Genomic DNA, 19,217 nt, shown 5'->3' with positions numbered 1-19,217 from the left:
ATCATGAAATTTCAATGTCTCCTGAATTTTCTCACATGGTCCATAAGAAAGTTTAAATTTATAATGAAAATTGCTATTCCAGCAGAAAAACCATGGGACCATCTGTGAATATGACTATGAAATTTAAATGGTTTTTTAGTCTCAGATGTGGTCAGCATCTAAGATTTATGTCAGACTCAGCATTTTTAGAGATTGTGACCTTGAGCAAAGGACTGCTGAGGACCTTTAACTTAAGTGACTATAGTGGAATTTGTGAGTGTGAAGAGTCTAATATTTTAAGTTTAATTTCCATTACTCAGTTCTTACATTCTGAATACCTCGCATAAAAAATACTCTGTTGACAAAATCCCTCAGATAAAATTTAACTCTGAAAAAAAGTAGGCATTCAATAATGTTAGGTGGTTTCAGGACAACTGAAGAGTTTCTCATGCAAAGCTATGTAGGTTTTCTGTCTATATCCCCCTCTCCAGATTTAGGCAGCAGGTTTCAGAAGGAGAGATGTAAGGTATTTTAAAACCATAAGGCTTTACACCCTATGGATCAAATCTGGATCCTCATCCATAGTACTACAATGTCCATGTCAACAAGAAAGAGGTGGAAATGTTCTTTGAAAAGCTAATGCACAGTTTCTGTTACCTTGCTAAGTGTTTCTAGGAGCAAGGTGAGTAGGGAGCAGATGGGAAAACATGGCAAACCAGTCATAGCTTCCAAACCATTTTGCTTGTCGCAGGACCATGAAGAGGCGGAAAAAAGGGTCAAGGTGTGAAGTGGGAGGAAAATATCCCTTCAAAAAGCAGCAAATCACAAATCTCTCTTTTTCCACTCCCTCCTCCCTTTTTCCCTAGCTGTAACCTCAAGCTCACTTCTCCTCCTACTACAACTTCCCAGCTTTTCCTTTACCCTGACTTTCATGTGCCAGGAGTGGGTCCAAATGCATTCAGAAGCTGATGCCCTTTTTTTTTTTAGGTGGTCACATTTGAATCTGGCAGCATTGGTAATTTTTCTGTTATCTATGCTCCACAATCTTTTAATTGGAGATCTCAGGGCACTGTGTATATTTCATTTTGAGCTCTTGCAGTCAAGAGCTCAAAAGTTGTAAGAGAAGTGTTGGAAATGTCCTGAATTTTTGATTCAAGTTAACCATTAAACTGGGATGACTTGAGGTGGACAGACCATCCTGAATAAGAAGCCTTACTGCAGAGCTGCTGCCATGACTGATTTTAGAGGCACCTGGCTTTTGGTGCTAAACAAATGGTATCGGCCTGTGACACACAGTCTGGGAAGCACCCTTTGTGAACTGTCTGGCCAAAGGGACTATCTGTGAAATGTTTCATTGTAGTGATAAAAAACATGCATTTGCCATACTTTTCACACTAGAGTTATGAGGAAGACCCCCAGTACTTTGAAGCACTTGAAACTGTTGAAAAATAAACTTAGTTTTGGAAGGGTTAAGAGGCTGTGGAATGCATATCTAATACTTTAAAAATATAGTTCCCTGTAATTTCAAGTGAAGACTTTTTATTATTAATTCCTTGTCTACCATATGGTATTCAGTCTATTTCCATTCTCATCCTCCCTTTTTATTGCCTTCAGATCCAAACTGTCACCAAGAGAGTGCTGGTGCCACTACCTGTTGAAGAGCCACCTAATGTCACTGATTCTGCTATTGCTATGGTGAATGAGACAGCAGCACCTGAAGCCCAGATGGTCATTAAGAAGGGACTGGAATTTAAGGATGGCATGAATGTCCTGGGTAAGAAAATTTCCTGCCTGTCAAATATGTACATGAGATGTATGTCACAGCTTTTTGCTGTGGCTAGGTAGTCAGTGTTGTTTGATCTGGTCTTCAGTGCACATTTAGTCTCTCTAGATAATCATCAAATGTTATCACCTACTGTGGCTGTCCACTGGTCTCTGAGATTATCACAGAAATCAGCAGGTGAATTGTTCTGGATTGGCAGCTTTGTGGTTATGAATTGGAGGAGTACAGTGGCAAAGCATGTAGGAGCTACCCAAAATATCCTTTCATCCTAGAAGAAGCTGACCTAGGCTAATACTAATGCATATTGGTAAAACAGTATGGGGGAGAGCTTCAAGAGCCAGTGCTTCACACACCCCCTGATGGATCCAAGTTGTTTCCAGTAGCTGTCTTGGGTGTGCTGAACTAATTTGGCTTGAGGCAGAGCCTGAAGTGAGAGGTGGAGTGTGAACCACACCACCCAAGAAAATTCCCAGAAAGGCTTGACACATTTCTGAGTCACAACTCCCTCCTCCTTTCATCTTGGCTGCTGACCTTTACCAGCTGCAATTGCCATCATGCCATCTTGTCTGAACAAGCCAGCAAGTGGAGGTGGTAGGCAAAGTTTTCCTATCTCCCACCCCTTCCTGAAGCAACTGTTCAGTCTGGGATGGGGGCACACGAGAAACAAACAGCTTCCACACCACTTCTATTTTCTCTTCTGTGTCTAGAATCCCTGTTTTTTCATCTGAGAGAGGAGTGCTCCTCCTTCAACTCCTTCCTTTCTGTATGTGGGTGAAGTCAGTCACAGATTAGCTCTCAATTTGTAGCCTCACACCTACGCTTGAAGATGCTCTGTGACAGCACATCCGCAAGGCTGAGGCTGACACCTCTCTGTCTATAGGTGTCCTCAAAGTGGGACAGTATGTTGGGGTACCTAATCCCCTGCTTTCTCTCACCACTAGGCCATAATCTTTGAAGGGCAAATGGCCTCTTACAGCTGCTGAACAGCTCTTGCTGGCACAGTGCTGTCTGCAGACCTTTCTGAGGTGTTGGTGAATTGGTTGGCTGCTTTGCTTAGATACAGGGGAGATGATAGCATCTATAAGCTGGTCTTGTTTTTCTGTGAAGCAGCCTGCTCTACAAGAGCCCTATATCCTGCCTGCTTTCATGACTCTCGTTCCATTCAGCATCTGTGGGCAGAGGAGCCACTTTCAGAGCTGCAAGTTGGCATTTTGCACCAGGCATGAGGCAGCAGCTCATTGCCAATGCTGTTTACCCTCACCTGTTTTTTTCTCTCCCAGAATTCTCCTTATGAATTAAAATGAAACAGTTGTTTTGAGTGAGAGATGCATTCCATTTAATGATGGCCTTGTTTTGTGTAGGCTCTGTCATGGATAAGAAAAGATCTAGAAGGCTGAATGCAATTCCTGTAGAAAAGAAATGGACAATATAGAATTTGCTGTGGTGTTTTGACCAATGACTCTCAAATGTTCTTGAGTTTTTTTGGGTTGGTTTGTTGTGGGTTTGATTTTTGAATGAAGAAATGAAAATGTTGTGGGAATTGCCATCCAGTTTGGATAATCTGTACAAGCCAGGCAAATTCCTGCAAATAGGAACCAATCTGACTCTCATGACTAACATAACAGCTCATTTGGAATTAATGAACAAAACTACCTATTAACATTTTCTAATGCAGATTCTGAATTCCAGGAAGTAACTTGGTCTTTGAAAAGCTTTTCATCATTTCTCTACGCTCTGTGGCACACAAACATATGCTTCACTTCCCTATTCAACTGACTCAACAAAGATAGCTTGGTTCTAAAGAATGACTTTGTATACAGGAAACTGGATTAAAAAAAAGAAGAAAAAAAAATCTGGTTGCTAAACCCAGTGTGAAGATATGGGACAGCCTGTCTTTTCCCAGGGTATTGGCAGCTCATATTCCCTTATCTTGAATGTTTTTGTGTCCCAAAAGGTTTTTTCCATAGGAATTTCCCAGATTAGTTTACACATTTGTTAAATACTGGACTCATATCATGACTGAAAATTTAGCCTCAAAGAATGGCTGAAGATTCAAACCATCTGTCAGTATCAGTTAATAATCCAACTCTGGACACTGAAAATTTCTGGATGCAAAAGGTTAGCATTGAAGAAACAGCTCCAAAGTAATCCATGACAGATGCATCCATTGTTTTTTCACACTGATAGTCCAATACTCCAGATAAATCTACATTTGGAGCCAAATGTTACCCATTTTGAATGCTACAATTTTGTATCAACTGATAGCCTTTTCAGTGAGGTTAACCTGGTTATTGGGAGTTCTGTGGCTAAGTGCAATACCCACCTTCTCCTCCCACCTCTACCTTCTTCATTTAACAGGAATACTTCTGCCCTACAAAAGTTCTAGGGCTACTTTGCCTTTCCCCACAGTCCAGGACTGACTGGTCTGTCAAGGCACTTTTGTAAAGCCTGAGAAAATTCCTCTTGGTTTCTAGAAACTCTTTTAACAATGGAGTTAGAGTGCAGCATTGTGTTACCTTTCCCATTTGCCAGAGCTCATGAGGTTTCTAATAGCTGAATGGCACTGAGAAGATTACTGTATATGTATTTTTTGATGATCAGATCAATACAGGAAAAAACCCAACAAAACTGCAATTGGGCTGTGAAATTAGTAAAACATTGAAGAATAAAAGATTTTCTGGATTTGATTATGGTAGTTGAGCATGAGTGCATATTAAAAAATCCCAAGACATTTGTAATACCCTGTAGTTCTGATATCCTGACCGATGTGCTCTAGGATGACCCTGCTTGAGCAGGGAGCTTGGAGCAGATGACCCACTGTTGTCCTTTCCAAGTTTACCTAAACTGTGATTCTGTGTTTCTGTGAAATCTGGATTTGCAGGTAGCATCAAGACATTGACTAAGTGCAAAAACTTCCTAAGAGCCTTCTTTTTTGTCTTGCAATTTTCCCCAACAGGTTTGATAGGATTCTTTATTGCTTTTGGCATTGCTATGGGGAAAATGGGAGAACAGGCCAAGATGATGGTGGATTTCTTCAACATCCTGAATGAGATTGTAATGAAGTTAGTAACCATGATCATGTGGTAAGTTTGTAGTTCTAACTCACAGAACAAAAAAAGTAATTTTTAAAAAGCCCTTATAAAACCTTGATACAGTGATGCCAGTTTGTTAGTAAACGGTGTAATTAAATAGTTGACTTTCTAAAGCCTTGAAAGGTATATTAAAACCACAGCAGCATTATTTCCATTTGGTGAGAATTATTTAGGACCCAACTTGAAACATTTCTGAAGAGATTCTGTTCTTTGTGTGCTGAAATACAATGCATGTACCAGGAAAGGCCTTCAAATACCACATTGACTGTGGAAGTTCATTATAGAGGAGAACACCTCAGCAAGCAAGAATGGCCCACACAAGAGTATCCCAATCTTCCTGGGAGGTTAGCTTAATCCCAGGGTATTGCCTTGAAGGTATAATTACAAAAAAAAGCCTGTAGACACACTTTATTAATGGTCTTCTTTAGTAAAAATACTTTAGCATCAAATAAAATTCCAGTAGTTTTCAGTGATGTGTAATCCTTTCACTCATAGTTTCTGCAGAATGTCTTACAACCTTGCTGCAATGGGATCACTGGAAGATATCTGCCCTGTTTCTGAAGTACACCTGTTTACCTGTTTGTAATAATGGGGCCTGACTTGCCTTTAAGAAAGTCATAACTCCCCATAACCCTCCAGGAGCTAGAATTTACTCTTATTTAGGACCATTTGGTAGACCCAAGATGTAATACCCTGCCTACAATATAAACATTCTCTAGCAGTCAGTGTTGCAACAGCAGGAAATCTTTCAAGTTTCAAGAAATTCACTGTAAATATTTATTTTTATTAATGTGATTTTTATTTCTCTTCCCATGAAAAAAGGAAATTGATGTAGGGAATTCCTTTTGTTCATCTCTGTTTAGAATTTTTAGAGATTTGTTGAGGCCAGAAGCAAGGGGATTTTAGTGTGTGTTTATAAAGAAAAAAGCACTTCCTTATGCAGAGTTACATTCTGTTTGGTTTATGATTGCTCAGCCCAGACATCTGCAACTCCCATGGCACCTAGAGACTCTCGGGAACATGGCATTGCTACATAAGCATAAAACAAAACAGACATCTGGCTCTGACAACATGTAACTCTCTGTAAGAACTGCATTTTGTCAAGTTCACTGAAACGTGGCATTTTATGATAACTGGTATAACAGCTGGCCTTGCATTTGAAGTGATTGAAGGCTTCCAGGCCTTGGGCACACTGCTTGAGAAATCATGAGATATTCTAACAAAAACCAGGAAGCACTTTTATTCTGAAAATCTGTTTCCTTCATATTGTTCTAATGATTAAGGAGATAAAACCCATACCCTAAGTAACAAAAGTACATAATTAATGAAGAATCCATAAATTAAAAAGCATTTGTCTGAATTATTGAAAGAACAGTGGAAACATTTCCAGCCTTCAAGATATAAACAGTTCATTTCAACAAATAGTTTAACTGAAGTAAGTAATGCAACCTCCTGAAACCAGATAATCAATGGGTTGTAAAAGTTACATTTTAAGAACAAATCTGCACTGTTCTTTATGATACAAGCCTGTGTAACATTATCATATTCTTGTCCAATGTTATTTTAGGATTGAGGGCTATTCAGGAAAGGCATGTTCCATTTGATAGGATGGAAAATGAAGTATATGGGGGATTTGCTGGAGATGGCCATCACTTTTAAAAAATATGTGAAAACTATCCCTTGAATTTCAATCAGTTCTTGACGTTCACCTCAGTGTTGAGCCTGAGAGCTCCCTGCTCTTCTCCAGTCTGTTTGCTTCCTCGCAGTTTCTATGACTGCACTGCCAAGATGAGTTCTGCCTATGCCTGTTTTCTTTCTCCAGGTACTCCCCGTTGGGTATTGCTTGCCTCATCTGTGGAAAAATCATTGCAATCAAGGACCTAGAAGTAGTTGCTAGACAACTTGGCATGTACATGGTCACTGTGATTGTGGGTCTTGTCATCCATGGAGGGATCTTCCTGCCTCTGCTCTACTTTGTGATAACAAGGAAAAGCCCATTTTCATTCCTTGCTGGGATTTTCCAGGCATGGATCACAGCGCTAGGCACAGCTTCCAGGTACACCTGAGAAATACCAGTGTGCTTTATTTTTTGGCAGATTATTACCTGCTGTTTAGACATGATACATCTGCTGTTCTAACCTTCACTGCAAAACTATTTTTAATACAACCATGTTTCAATAAATCAAAATGCCACTTGCCTTCAGGATTCTCTAGAGAGGCTGTATCTCTGCAGAGACCTGCAGACATCTGAGACCTATTTTTTTTATTTTTCTTCCTTCTTTTGTTGTCTTTTCTGCCATTTGCCTAACCACTTGTGCAAATTGTGTTAATTCTGTGCTTGTTTCCTCAACTAGGAAAAGTGATAATTCTTTTTGTTTTCAGAGCATGTTAAGACCAGTCTCATTGCATTCAAGAAAGAAAAAACAAACATTTCTAGGTTTCACAAAATAAAGGAAAAAACCTCTCAGTTTTTATTTTAATCAATTTTGGCAAAATAACTGGACTTCAGTGAAAAGCTGAGGATTCATGCAGGCACTCTCAAGCTCTCACCCTACATCAAGCCATGTTCATGTCTTGGCTACAGTCCCACTTCCAGTTAAATGTAGGCCTAGTTTAAAAATTGTCTAAAAAAGGCTTAAATCATAGCAGAAAGTGGAAGTAGAAAATATAAACAATGGTATTAGAATTTCTAATTTTGCTCCCTTATGTGTATCTGTTATATTGATTTTAATTGTGACTTCTTTGTGTTTTTTGCTTTCTCTCCCTAGTGCTGGAACATTACCTGTCACATTCCGGTGTCTCGAAGAAAATCTTGGCATTGATAAGCGTGTAACAAGGTTTGTTCTTCCTGTTGGAGCAACTATTAACATGGATGGAACTGCCCTCTATGAAGCTGTGGCTGCCATCTTCATAGCACAGATGAATGGAATTGACCTGGATGGAGGCCAGATAGTTACTGTGAGGTCAGTTCAAAAGAGTCCTTTGTTTCTACAGACTGTAAAATGTGAATGCTTTGGCTTGGATGTCTTCTCGGTAGCTGAGTGGTCTCAGTTGGATTCAGTATGAAATCTGTGGATTTCTAATAATGATATGCAAATGAATGTTTCATATATGGGTCCTGGTTCTCTGGTGGTGTGTTTTCTATATTTGCAGCCATAGTGCATGCTGGTGTTTTACACTTCTACAGTTGACAATTGTCATGGTTTAACTCCGGGAGGACACCAAACCCCACACAGCCACTTGCTCACTCCCTCACCAGCAGGATCGGGGACAGAATCACAAGGGTAAAAGAAAACTCATGGGTTGAGATAGCAATAGTTCAATTGGGAAAGCAGAAACAGTGCCCACAAGCAAAGAAAATCAAGGAGTTAATCCACTACCTCCTACAGGTGAGCAGGTGCTCAGCCACCTCCAGGAGAGCAGGGCCCCACCACGTGTGACAGTCACTTGGGAAGACACAGGACATCCCTCCAACCTCCCCTTTTCTCCTTCTTCCTCCCACTTTATGCACTGATGATTCCACACACATGGGGTGTGGAATATCCCTTTGGTCAGCTGGGGTCACCTGTGGCAGCTGTGTCTCCTCCCCTGCACCCCCAGCTCCCTCACCACCATGGCAGCATGGAAAGCAGAAAATGCCTTGGCTCTGTGTGAGCCCTGCTCAGCAATAACAAAAACATCTCTGCATTATCAACCCTGTGTTCAGCACAAATCCAAAACACAGCCCCATACCAGCCACTGTGAAGGAGATTAATTCTACTCCAGCCAAAACCAGCACCCAAAACAATGTCAATTCTAATATAAAGCATTCTCTGTCCAATGAAATGCTTTTTTTTTTTTTTTTTTTAGTTTAGGGGTGTGCTACAACTCATGTACGGGTCATTAACTTTCTAGAATATATCTGTTTATATACACTACAAGAAAAAGTTATACCTAAAAAATCTTTCTATGTGTTTATATTTTCCTTTACTTTTTCTGTCACTTTGGTGAACAGGAAAAAAAATAATGAACTGAGAATAGCCCATCCATAGCCCATCCTCAGGGTGAGATTATCTATGGCATGGTCTGGATGCTCCCAGACCTTTTATCTCTAACCCAACAAATATTAAATCTAGTCTTTTCATATCAAATTGTCTTATCCAGAAGAAAGCTGAGCATCTGTAAGGACAAAAGAAAGTGCCCATTAAAAAAGGATAAGAGTGATTGAAGGCTGTTTACTGTAAGGGAATTTTAACTTGATGAGGACAGCAGGTCTAACATTTTGAATAGTTAAAATGGAAACCACAAGCAAAGGCTGCCAAGTTTGTCTTCTTCCTGTCGTTTTCACCCACACAGTTTTCTTTTATTAAATCTTTTTAACACTAAAGAAACTCCTTCAAAGGGACGTCTAATTCTATGTTTCTTGCCCAGCTATACTTGTTCCACACTTTCCATTTGTTTACTTCCTGCCCTGACTCCTGAAATAGTAAAGCCAAGTTTGTAAAAGGTTTTCAGGGCTGCTTCTAATGAAGGCAGATGCTAGACCTGCATGATCCATGTTTGTTCCTAAACCTGGAAACCGTCATTTCAGAGATGCCACATATTAAACTAAATTGAGACCAGGAACTTCAAACCAGGAATCTGCTGTTGTCCAGGAGATTTGGTAGGCTTGAACCTGAGTTACTCATCTTCTCTTTCTCTGAGGGATTGAGCAATTGGCTCCTCCTGATCTCACCGTATCAAGGCTGGTGTATCCAGCTTTGCGACTGACATTTACAAAGCAGGGAGCAACTTTGGTTGATTTGTAAAACCACTGCTTTCCCTCTTCATGCATTTCTGCTACAGCAATATGACAAGAGCTATCTCTTGAGATTACAATACAAATGAAGGGAAGATTATTAGGTTTTTTCTGGAATATGCACTTTGTGATGCTGACAATATTCAAATGACCCAGACATAACCTCATAAAGATTTAATTAGCCTTTGACCAGCCTTAGTTACTCCATACTGGTAATTTAATTCCTCTAATTTTCTGTGTTCTTTGGGAAACGGTGATCTTGGTAGCTAAGACAGGTTCTGTTTAGTTGTGAATTCTGCTAGCTTCATTCCCCTCCAGGTCTGTTAGCGCTGCTGTGGGAAGGCAGGCAGGAGCATTTGCTACAGAGTTTGGAAGGAATCCCTTACCAATTTAGGCTGGAAGTGCCTGAGGATCTTGCATCGTGTGCAAAGCCTGACAGCAGAGCAGAGCATCCTGCCTGCACATCTGCTGGACCTATCTGGGTGTTTAGTGAGCCAGCCTGCACTCTAACCCAGACACCTGACAAACACACTGCAGCCTAGGTCAGACCCAGCCAGACGGCATCTGGCAGCTCTAAATCAGGCTAACATCCTCACAGATGAGTTCTGGGGCTAATGGGCAAGCATTTCCTGCAGAGTCTGTTCTCCCCTCCTTCTGTATTGGAAGCACTTTTGTCCTTGTCGAGACAGACATAACAAAGTGAAGAACCCACTGTAATTAAGAAGGCTTCTCTATATTTATTTTACAGCATGCTGTCTTTTTATACTCTTTCACAAAGTTTATACTTATTCATTGGCCAAAGTAAATCAACATAATATTCATTGGAGCAAGGCAGCCTGCCCCTCGTTTGTTTATCTCTCTCTCTCTCCCTCCTTTCCATGCTGATGGCCTTGATAAAGCTCCTTTCAGGAGCAAAGGCAGCTCTTATCAGCTCCTTCTCTTTCACTAACCCTTTCTGACTCACAGACCAGCTGTGAGCCCCTCCCACACACTTTCAGATTTGTTGGGTACCAGCGGTGGGGTGAGCTCCCGGTCCCTCCTGGAAGCCCAAAGGAAATGGTACCTGCTGTGGCACAGTTCTTGCTTTCAGGAGCTAAGGTGCCTCCCACAGCCCCATTTCCCAGCATTTATTCCTGGGCAGCCCAGTTGTGGAACTTTGCTCTGCCCTGACTGGCTGCCAGATGAAGTGCCCCCAGAGACAGAGCATCCCTCCATTTTCTGCCTCCCTAACACCTGGCATGCGTTAGGGCTCTCAGCAGGTGTACAGCCCCTGTAGGAGTTTTTCACCTCATGTATAGTATAAACCAGGCAAAAACAAAAATCAAATTTGTCCCTCTCACCTGCTTTCCTTTTTATTTACCCTCCTCCTCTCCCTCTCCTCTTCCCTGTTTTTCTCCCCTTGACTTGCTCTCTGACAAATTTATTTTCCATTCTTTATAAGACTCCCCAATGATGTTGATATTTGTTATGGTCCGTGTTGTATTTTTACAAATATTTGAAGCTCAGACATTCACTCTACTGATCTTCATCAAAATATATGAGGCAAAAACAAACACAGGTTTGGATTTATGAAAGAATCACATGAATTTTGCTCTTTCATCTAGGCTGATTTGTATCTAGGCTTGGTAGACCGCTGGCTTATATTTTGGGAGTTCTGGATACCAGACTTTTATTCTTCTGTATTTAATAATAACTGCTTTCTCTCAGCCTTTAACTCATAATTCAGTCTTCAGGTAACATAAATAAACAGAAATGAATCACTCTGAAAATTCAACCTGTAGTCACCAAACTTTGGCATGTTGGGATGGTCAAAACTCAGGATTCAAAACCCTGGATGAGTTTGTCGATTTAGAAAACACCACAACACAGCTTTGAATGTCATAACAAGCTTACAGACAACCCTCTTCCAACTCTCTGAACAAAACCCATAGATCTGGCGTCCCCTAATAAATATTTCTAGAGAAACACAAGCGTGAAAAATATGACCTGAACTTACCTTGATTTATCATATAGTTGTGTTTTATGGGAAGAACACATTGAAAATATGGCCTTCCTAATGGTCACATGAGTATGCAAGTAAAGTGCGTGTTCTCTTCCTGCTACTCCCATTTGATGTTTGGTTTTGCAGTTTGACTGCCACCCTTGCGAGTGTTGGAGCTGCCAGCATTCCCAGCGCGGGACTCGTCACTATGCTGCTGATCCTGACTGCTGTGGGTCTCCCTACCCAGGACATCAGTTTGCTTGTTGCTGTTGACTGGCTTTTGTAAGTTGTGCTGACGCTGCTGCTCAGTGCAGAAAAGGCAGTGAAGTAATGTTTGTCCACAGTGCTTTACAGCCATTGGTCGTAAAGAACTGTAAGTCTCTCCTCTGCAGATAAACCAAAGGAGGAAATGGGCTATTCAGTGAAGTAGGAGACACTGAAAGCAGCTGCTCAGGTGTTACAAACTGTTACAGAGCTCCTGAAGTCAGTTTCCCTGAGCCAAGGCTCTCCTTGGCACACTTGTGAGCTCACATTTTTGTATTATCTTCTCCCTAATGATGCCTTCCCATCACTCAAGAGCAGTTTTCTAATCTTTGCTTTCGTATTTCCATTTGTTAAGGTTCTGGTCTAAAATGAAGGATGAACGCTGAAAATGCAAGTTCGATCAGGATGCTGCCAGCAGGTTATAGAGAGATATGTGGGCATTTGTAGTATCAAATGTTTTATACTTGTAGGGGCAAAAGTTGGTTTCTTTTTGTATATAAGAAAGTAAAATACCTTTAAAAAGAGTCTGTTCCAGGGCAAGACAAAGACCAAAGACAAATAAGAATGAAAACTGAAATAAAGAAGGTAAATTCCCTAGTTTCATTTTACTGACAGATCATTCAGACTAAAAAGAATGGCTTTCATTTCCAAGAACTTGTGATCAAAGTCCTCCAGTGCCATTGCAGGTCCTCTAGTGAGAAACAGCTAACCCACATATTGTTTCTGAGGCTACTGGTCTTCAACACTTGAATACAGAAGCTGTAAATACAGACAGAGGGTATGCCAGGCCACATCCTTTCTCTTGCTATAATTTGACAGCTGGGATATCCTCCTGTCATCTGGGCAGAGCTGAGAGACTTAGTAGCCCTTAAGTTGTACTGGCCTCTAGAGAGGCCAGTATTGTTGTATTGTCCTGTACTGCTGCAGCACAGTATATTCTGGTTTATTCTGGCCAACAGCCAGCTCTCCCATAATATCCTTTGAAGTAGTAAAGACATTTGTTTTTGTTGTTCCAGCTGTGGTGCCCAGAAAGGGAGACATAAATGTAACTGTACTATTTATGTGTTTTCTCCTACACTAGCAGCCTCAGCTGCCTGCTTCTGGTAACTTTCAGTTCCAGATATACAACTAAAATTATGCAAGGAGAAATAGCAGCCTTGAGAATGTACATATGCGGATAAAATAGAAGTTTAATTTTCTGTCATTATCTCTTGGCTTATTGAGAAGAATTGAAGAAACTAAATCAATCCTCTGGCATGTATTTTGGGTCTACTGGCATGGTCTATCTGTCACTAAGAATTTTGAAGAATAACATGCAGCTCTGATTTCTGCTTCAGGGAAGAAAGAAAAAGGAATTTACAGCTTGAGGAGGAAAAGGGAAAACTTGACTTAGATTATTTATATATAACTGAATCTCATGATATCATGATGGAGAATGGTGAAATGAGAAGATATAGCAGGCATAGGGAAAGATGTGATATTCAGTGGATTTATTATATTTATGATGTCATAGTTGAAAACAGGAAAGTGGTACAGGAATCTGCAGCTGGAAGAAGGTGAGAAAAAACATATAAAAATATACTTTAAATATCTGGTTTTCTTCGCTCTCCAAGTAAGGCAAATAGGTAGGTTTCTGGAGCTGGTAGGAGGATGTGCAAAAGAGGTCTGTGGTTTGCTTGGTTTTTTAGAGAAATGTATTTTTAAAATATTCATGTGGATTGAGAAGCTCTGCCAACTCTGGCAAGCCTTAGAGCTGTAAGTTTATCAGCAGTTCTGATCCACTAGTGGGTGTTGCATTTCAGCATCATTGTCCCAACTGGTTAATCCAACCTTGCTTAAGAAATAAAAACTTCTGTACTGTGCAGCTGTAGCCATGATGAATGTAGGGATAGGAATTCTGAAAGAACTACTTCAAGATGTCTTTCCAAAATAAATGGAAGGCAAGAGAACTTTCAGCTCAAATGGTTGCGTTTGGATCCTCATGGCCTTCTGATCAGCAGTGCCAGTGCAGCGTGATCCAGAACTGAGAGGTAAAAGAAAAAGAGATAAAAGAAGAGGTGAAAAGCTCTATGTCATGCCACTGTACTTATTAATCTATGTTCAGCAACTGATAGCTTCATTTTCCATCTTCCAGTGGCTGTGTTGTGGTAGCCATAATGATCTAATGAACTATGAAAAATGATGCTGCTGATATTGCTATATTAAGAAAAGGCACACAGGCCAAATTCTGAGCAAGCTTTTGCACACAGGCCAAATTCTGAGCAAGCTTTTGCACACACAAACCACACCTAAAGAATATTTGAAATGAAATGTAAAAACACATTTTATTTACCTACAAATATTGAATAATGTTACAACAGTATTTCTAACAGAATGTAGAAGAGAAAGTTAATAAAATATTTAAGACCCAATTCCAGCCAGTTTTCTGGGACCCATGAGTAAATGCAACCAGCCATGTACAAATACTTGGAACATCCCTTCAATAACATTTCAATTTCAGATAAAAAAGGTTTAAAAAAAATATTCTACTCTATGAATTTTTCATTATTTTGGATAAAAGCAAATATCAGAACATCAGCTGATTTTACAGTGCTACCACCATCTGAAATTGTGGTCTTACCAAAACCAGTTTTGCATGATTTGGTCATTGTGTTACACAAAGATCACTTTATGTCAAATACTTAAACTTGACACTCTCTCCTTCAAATTGGAGCTGAAAGGTTTCCATATTGATTTTTTTCTCAAGCCTCTCCAGTATCTATTGGGTTGTTCCATTTTTCTACCTCCCATGCATGCATAGCCAGTGTTAGCTCTTTCAACCAGGCAAGTTTCCCAGGATTTCACAACTCTTACAGTCTCTATTACGGTTTAAAAGCAAGAACAACACAGCAGTGACATTTAACAGGACAGGAAATATATGCCAACAGATGGAATAAAATGAGCTTATTTTGCTTGAGCCACAAACTGGGTACTCTCCAGATGTGAGCCGACAAGCTTAGCAAATATCAGTGTTACCAGATTAGTGGTATTTTGCAGCAAAGAGAGAGGAATTAGGGAAAATAAGCTTGGGCAGCTGATCCAGTATTTAAACCTTCATTCAGTAACTCAGAAAAAGATTGCTTCAGTTCTAACTCTGGGTCTGAATATTCTGACTCTGATCTAAGCCAAGGCTTAAGCAATCTTCAGTTGCTTAAGAACTGGCTTAGATCAGAGTCAGAATATTCAGACCCAGGTGAAGTCTGGATTTAATGAACAGGGTCTAGACTGCAACTTTCCTATATTTGTTTTGTTTACATCATCCCACTTGCCTAGGATGGTTAATTGGTTGGATGGCTTTAACAAAAGAGTAAGTGCAATTGTCTGTGTTCTTCATAGGGTGTTCTTGGTCCCAAAAGAGGTCAGTGGCACTTTGCTGTTGATTTCTGACAGCTGAGACTTTGCTGTTTCTGTGGAAAGGAACTTCCTTGTTTCCTTCAGATCGCGCAGTGTAACACTTTGTGCATCAGTGTGCAGTTTGTATTGCTTTATCTCTCAGCTAGTAGTACGTGTGCATGAGCTGGAGCATCTCCTCAAATGACCCTTCCAGAATTTGAATTCTGCCTCAATTATATTTATGTATTCTCTCCACCTTGGTTTTTTTGGCATGCTATACTATCCCTCTGTCATCTGGCATCAGTGAATCCTTTCCAAATTTAACACCACTCATGCAAAAAAATTAAGTAGGTGTTCTTTTTGTAGAGTTGTATTGCCAGGTTCAGTGTATTTAATGGTCTTAATTAAAAATCACACCAGAAAGTCTTATTTTCCTATTCTACTACTCTGACCAGGTTTAAAATAGGTATTTTCACAGGCATTGGATGAGAACAGTATAAAGCATTTAATTTGCATGAAGCAAAACTGGAAGGATGTTTTCCTCCTATAGGTTATTGGTTTGTTTCTCGAGGGAATTACTGTAGGGATTTTCCCCTTCTGGGTGTTCTTTTGAAGCCAAAAACCAGAAAATTAACTGCTTCAGCAAAGATATTACACCCCAAAGTCTGTAAATATGCAAGCATGATAATGTTGAGAGGGAGAGGAGAAACTTGAATGGGACTGTAATTCCACAACTGAGAAAGGAAGATTTACTGATGTGTAGAGCAAAGATGTTAAAAGGTGCTCAAAATTTGATATGGTCATGAATAAGGATGAATAATGAATGTTTACCAGTTGAAACATTATATATTTAGATGTTTTCTTCTTGGTGTTCCACAGCAAAAGGAGATGTCACACAAATCTATTACTAGAAATACTAGAAAGGTTGTTTTGAAATTAATCACTGTCTTGGGAAATGAGGTCTTATATGCTAGCTTTTGTCACTTGGCAAAAAACTGTTCAACCTGGCCATTTTGTGTAAATGAATCTTCATAAATATACTTCTGAGAATTAATCAGTGTAATCACTTCTCTGACCTATTTGGCAGAGCTAGACTTGGCTGCTTTCAGTCGGTTTAATTTGCAGCCCTTGGTCAGAAGGTTTTTAGGAGTTTTATGTTTAGTGCAGATATGAAGAGGCAAATGAGATTGTAAATGTTTTTTTTTTTCCTGCATCAGGAAAGACATCAGGACTCAGCTCCCATTTTTGCAGAACTTTGGTCAGGTTTGGGGCAGAATTCTGAAGTCAGGGAAAATCCACAACTGTGACTTGACTGTTGTCAGATAGAGACACACTAAAGACAGGAGAAAGGCAGCATGTCTGTTTAATGGCATCCTGTCCAGAAAGTGCCAACAAACATATTTCTTTGTAATGAAGCATGTTAGCCTCTGTTGGCACCCTCCTACAACAAGGGGCACTCGTTAGTGAAATGCTGTCACAGGCTCATAATTTTGTAGGCCATGACCTATATTTGGGTTGCTCATATGCCAAGCTCTGGCACACGTAGTGTGAGTGGGCATGCTGCCACACCAACAGATGGCCATCTGTAAAGATGGTACCAGGAGAGGAGCTTCAATAGCCTAAGCATTATGGAGATATTTCAGGCGTTTTTGTTCCCCATAATTTGCTCACTGAGAGGAAAGGGAGAGGCCTTTTGTTAATTCAAACTAGAAAGGAGAACAGCTCATCAGAACCAAAATCCTTTCTCTGGCTGCATTAAGTTCAGTGCTCTGATAAATTCAGATTAAACAAAGCCAGGGGTGTGAGCCTGGCACCCTGATATTGAAACCTCCAGCTCCAGAAGAAGGCATGGGGAATCTCAGTAAAGCACATCTCTGCAGTTTGGCTGTGACCTAGCATGCATTCATACATTCTTTGCCATATTCCATGAGAATAGGCAGCTGGGACATAGGAGTTTGAACAGTCCCTTGGGAAAGCAAACGTCTCCCATTTCCCTTGAAAGCTCCCATCTCTCTGTTAAAAAGATACCTTAAGCTTCCTGAAACAAATGCAGTAACTGTACCATAAAGAGGGCTGCCACGCCCTACTTTTTCTCCCTCTCTTGCCATTCAGCCTCTGCCTTTTCCTTCTTTTGTAGGGACCGGATGCGAACGTCAGTCAATGTAGTGGGGGATTCTTTTGGTGCTGGCATTGTCTACCACCTTTCCAAGGCAGAACTTGACACCATTGATTCCCATCATAAAGGGCATGAAGACATTGAAATGACCAAGACTCAGTCAATCTATGACGACATGAAAAATCATAGGGAAAACAACTCAAACCAATGTGTTTTTGCAGCTCACAACTCAGTCATGGTAGATGAGTGCAAGGTACCTTTCACATTTATGGATATTGAGACATGTATATAGTACTGCATGCTTTATTTTATCTTATTTTTTAACCTGCATGTATTTTTCAAATCGTTCTGCAAATAACAATGTGACAACAAGGTCCATGAACCCCAGACATTTTGAATGTGTTTGAGCAGTTCAAAAGATGGTTTTTTGCACTCTTCTTAAAACTTGTCATTTGATGGGAAAAAATCATGTACTTTGTTTACATATCAAAAGGCAAGATGCAGCGTATTATGGAATATGCCAAGACACAGAGAATATGGCATCACCTTCTATGGACATTTACTTAATTTTCTGTGGCAACAGAGAACTTAATTGCCAACCCAAATGAAGGATGGCTGCAATTCAGATGCAGGTGTTGTCACTTGCTGACTGCCTTCATGATATGCTGTTCAGAGGTCGACACGTTGAATGCGCTTTAGCACGAGAATGCTCCTGCACTCACACAGCATGCTTCTGCTTCTCTTCTATCAGCGTTCCTTCCCCAGGCACTAAGGCACAAACACTCTCTCTCCTCTGTAACCTCGCTGTAACTAACATGCAATATTAATACTAATAATGATGTCTTGATCAGAGTGAAGTGAGCTTGAGCAACCCCACCAGTTGAATGTGAAGATAGCTCAGGAGGTTAGTGGTTAAAAGTTCACTAAGAACCCACCACTGGGATGGAGCTGTTTAAAATCCAGAGAGAGCTTTTGGAAAGGAGGAGAAAAGAAAGTGAAACAAGGTGGAACTTCTCATTTCATAGTCTTTTTTTTCTAATTTCATAGTCTTTTTTTTTTTTTGCACTGATTAATGCTCCAGTCTGATGCTGTGCACTGTCTTTGAGACAGTGGATTTGCCAATCAACCTACCTTAGCCATTTATCCAAACAGATTCTCTTGTACCTTCCAGTTGCCACAACTGAGCCAGTATCTAGCTGTGAATGACTGCACTAAGTTCATTAGCAGATCACCATTTCTATTGGAAATATAATCCTCTACTGTCATTTTCAATTGTCTCTAGCCTGGCTGATAATGTTTAGAATGATTTCTTTTTTTCCTAATGCTTACTTCCTGAGAATGCAGGCCAAACCTGAATTTTCAGGGGAAAAATTAATATTGAATTCAGGAAAACAACCAAACAACATTCATCCTATCTTTAATTTTTCCCTGAATTTTCCAAGGTTTCAAAAAAGTGATTTTTTTTTAAATCATACTTTTTTTCTGACATGGCTCTACCCTTTCTCTTCAGACCCACTCTTTTTCCATTTGGAAAATTTAAAAAATAAGATCTGAAGTGGAAAGAGAATACAGGCTTACACAAAATTGAATTGTCATTAATTTATATTTCTCAAAAAAGGCAAGGACACAAGAGATTAAAATTTGAAGAAAAAAGGAAACTCGCTGGAAAGAAAGATAAAGAGCATGTGCACGCACACACTTTTTGGATAACTTCTTTTAGAATTTTTTCAAAAGTGTTTTTAAGTTAAATAGACAATTCTTGGTTTAAGATTATGTTTATGGAACTGAATACTGATAGTTTTGTCTGCTCCCAGTTTCTCAGATTTGCCCGTAAATCCAAGTCAAGTTAAAAA

The 19,217-nt window shown here is 40.0% G+C and overlaps 1 protein-coding gene across 1 annotated transcript in view; it reads left to right on the top strand.

The window, feature by feature from the left end:
• SLC1A2 (solute carrier family 1 member 2) overlaps positions 1-19,217 on the top strand; it is an 86,192-nt gene that overhangs the window by 55,978 nt on the left and 10,997 nt on the right. The window contains exons 5-10 of the mRNA XM_066552972.1: positions 1,594-1,753; positions 4,719-4,845; positions 6,677-6,910; positions 7,623-7,817; positions 11,760-11,894; positions 17,386-17,617. Of these exons, the coding sequence (XP_066409069.1) occupies positions 1,594-1,753; positions 4,719-4,845; positions 6,677-6,910; positions 7,623-7,817; positions 11,760-11,894; positions 17,386-17,617 (1,083 nt within the window). The remainder of the gene's footprint in view (positions 1-1,593; positions 1,754-4,718; positions 4,846-6,676; positions 6,911-7,622; positions 7,818-11,759; positions 11,895-17,385; positions 17,618-19,217) is intronic.

The sequence above is a fragment of the Molothrus aeneus genome, chromosome 6 (genome assembly GCF_037042795.1).
Source record: "Molothrus aeneus isolate 106 chromosome 6, BPBGC_Maene_1.0, whole genome shotgun sequence".
Classification (NCBI taxonomy): domain Eukaryota; kingdom Metazoa; phylum Chordata; class Aves; order Passeriformes; family Icteridae; genus Molothrus; species Molothrus aeneus.
This window is presented reverse-complemented; position numbering and strand designations above follow the sequence as displayed.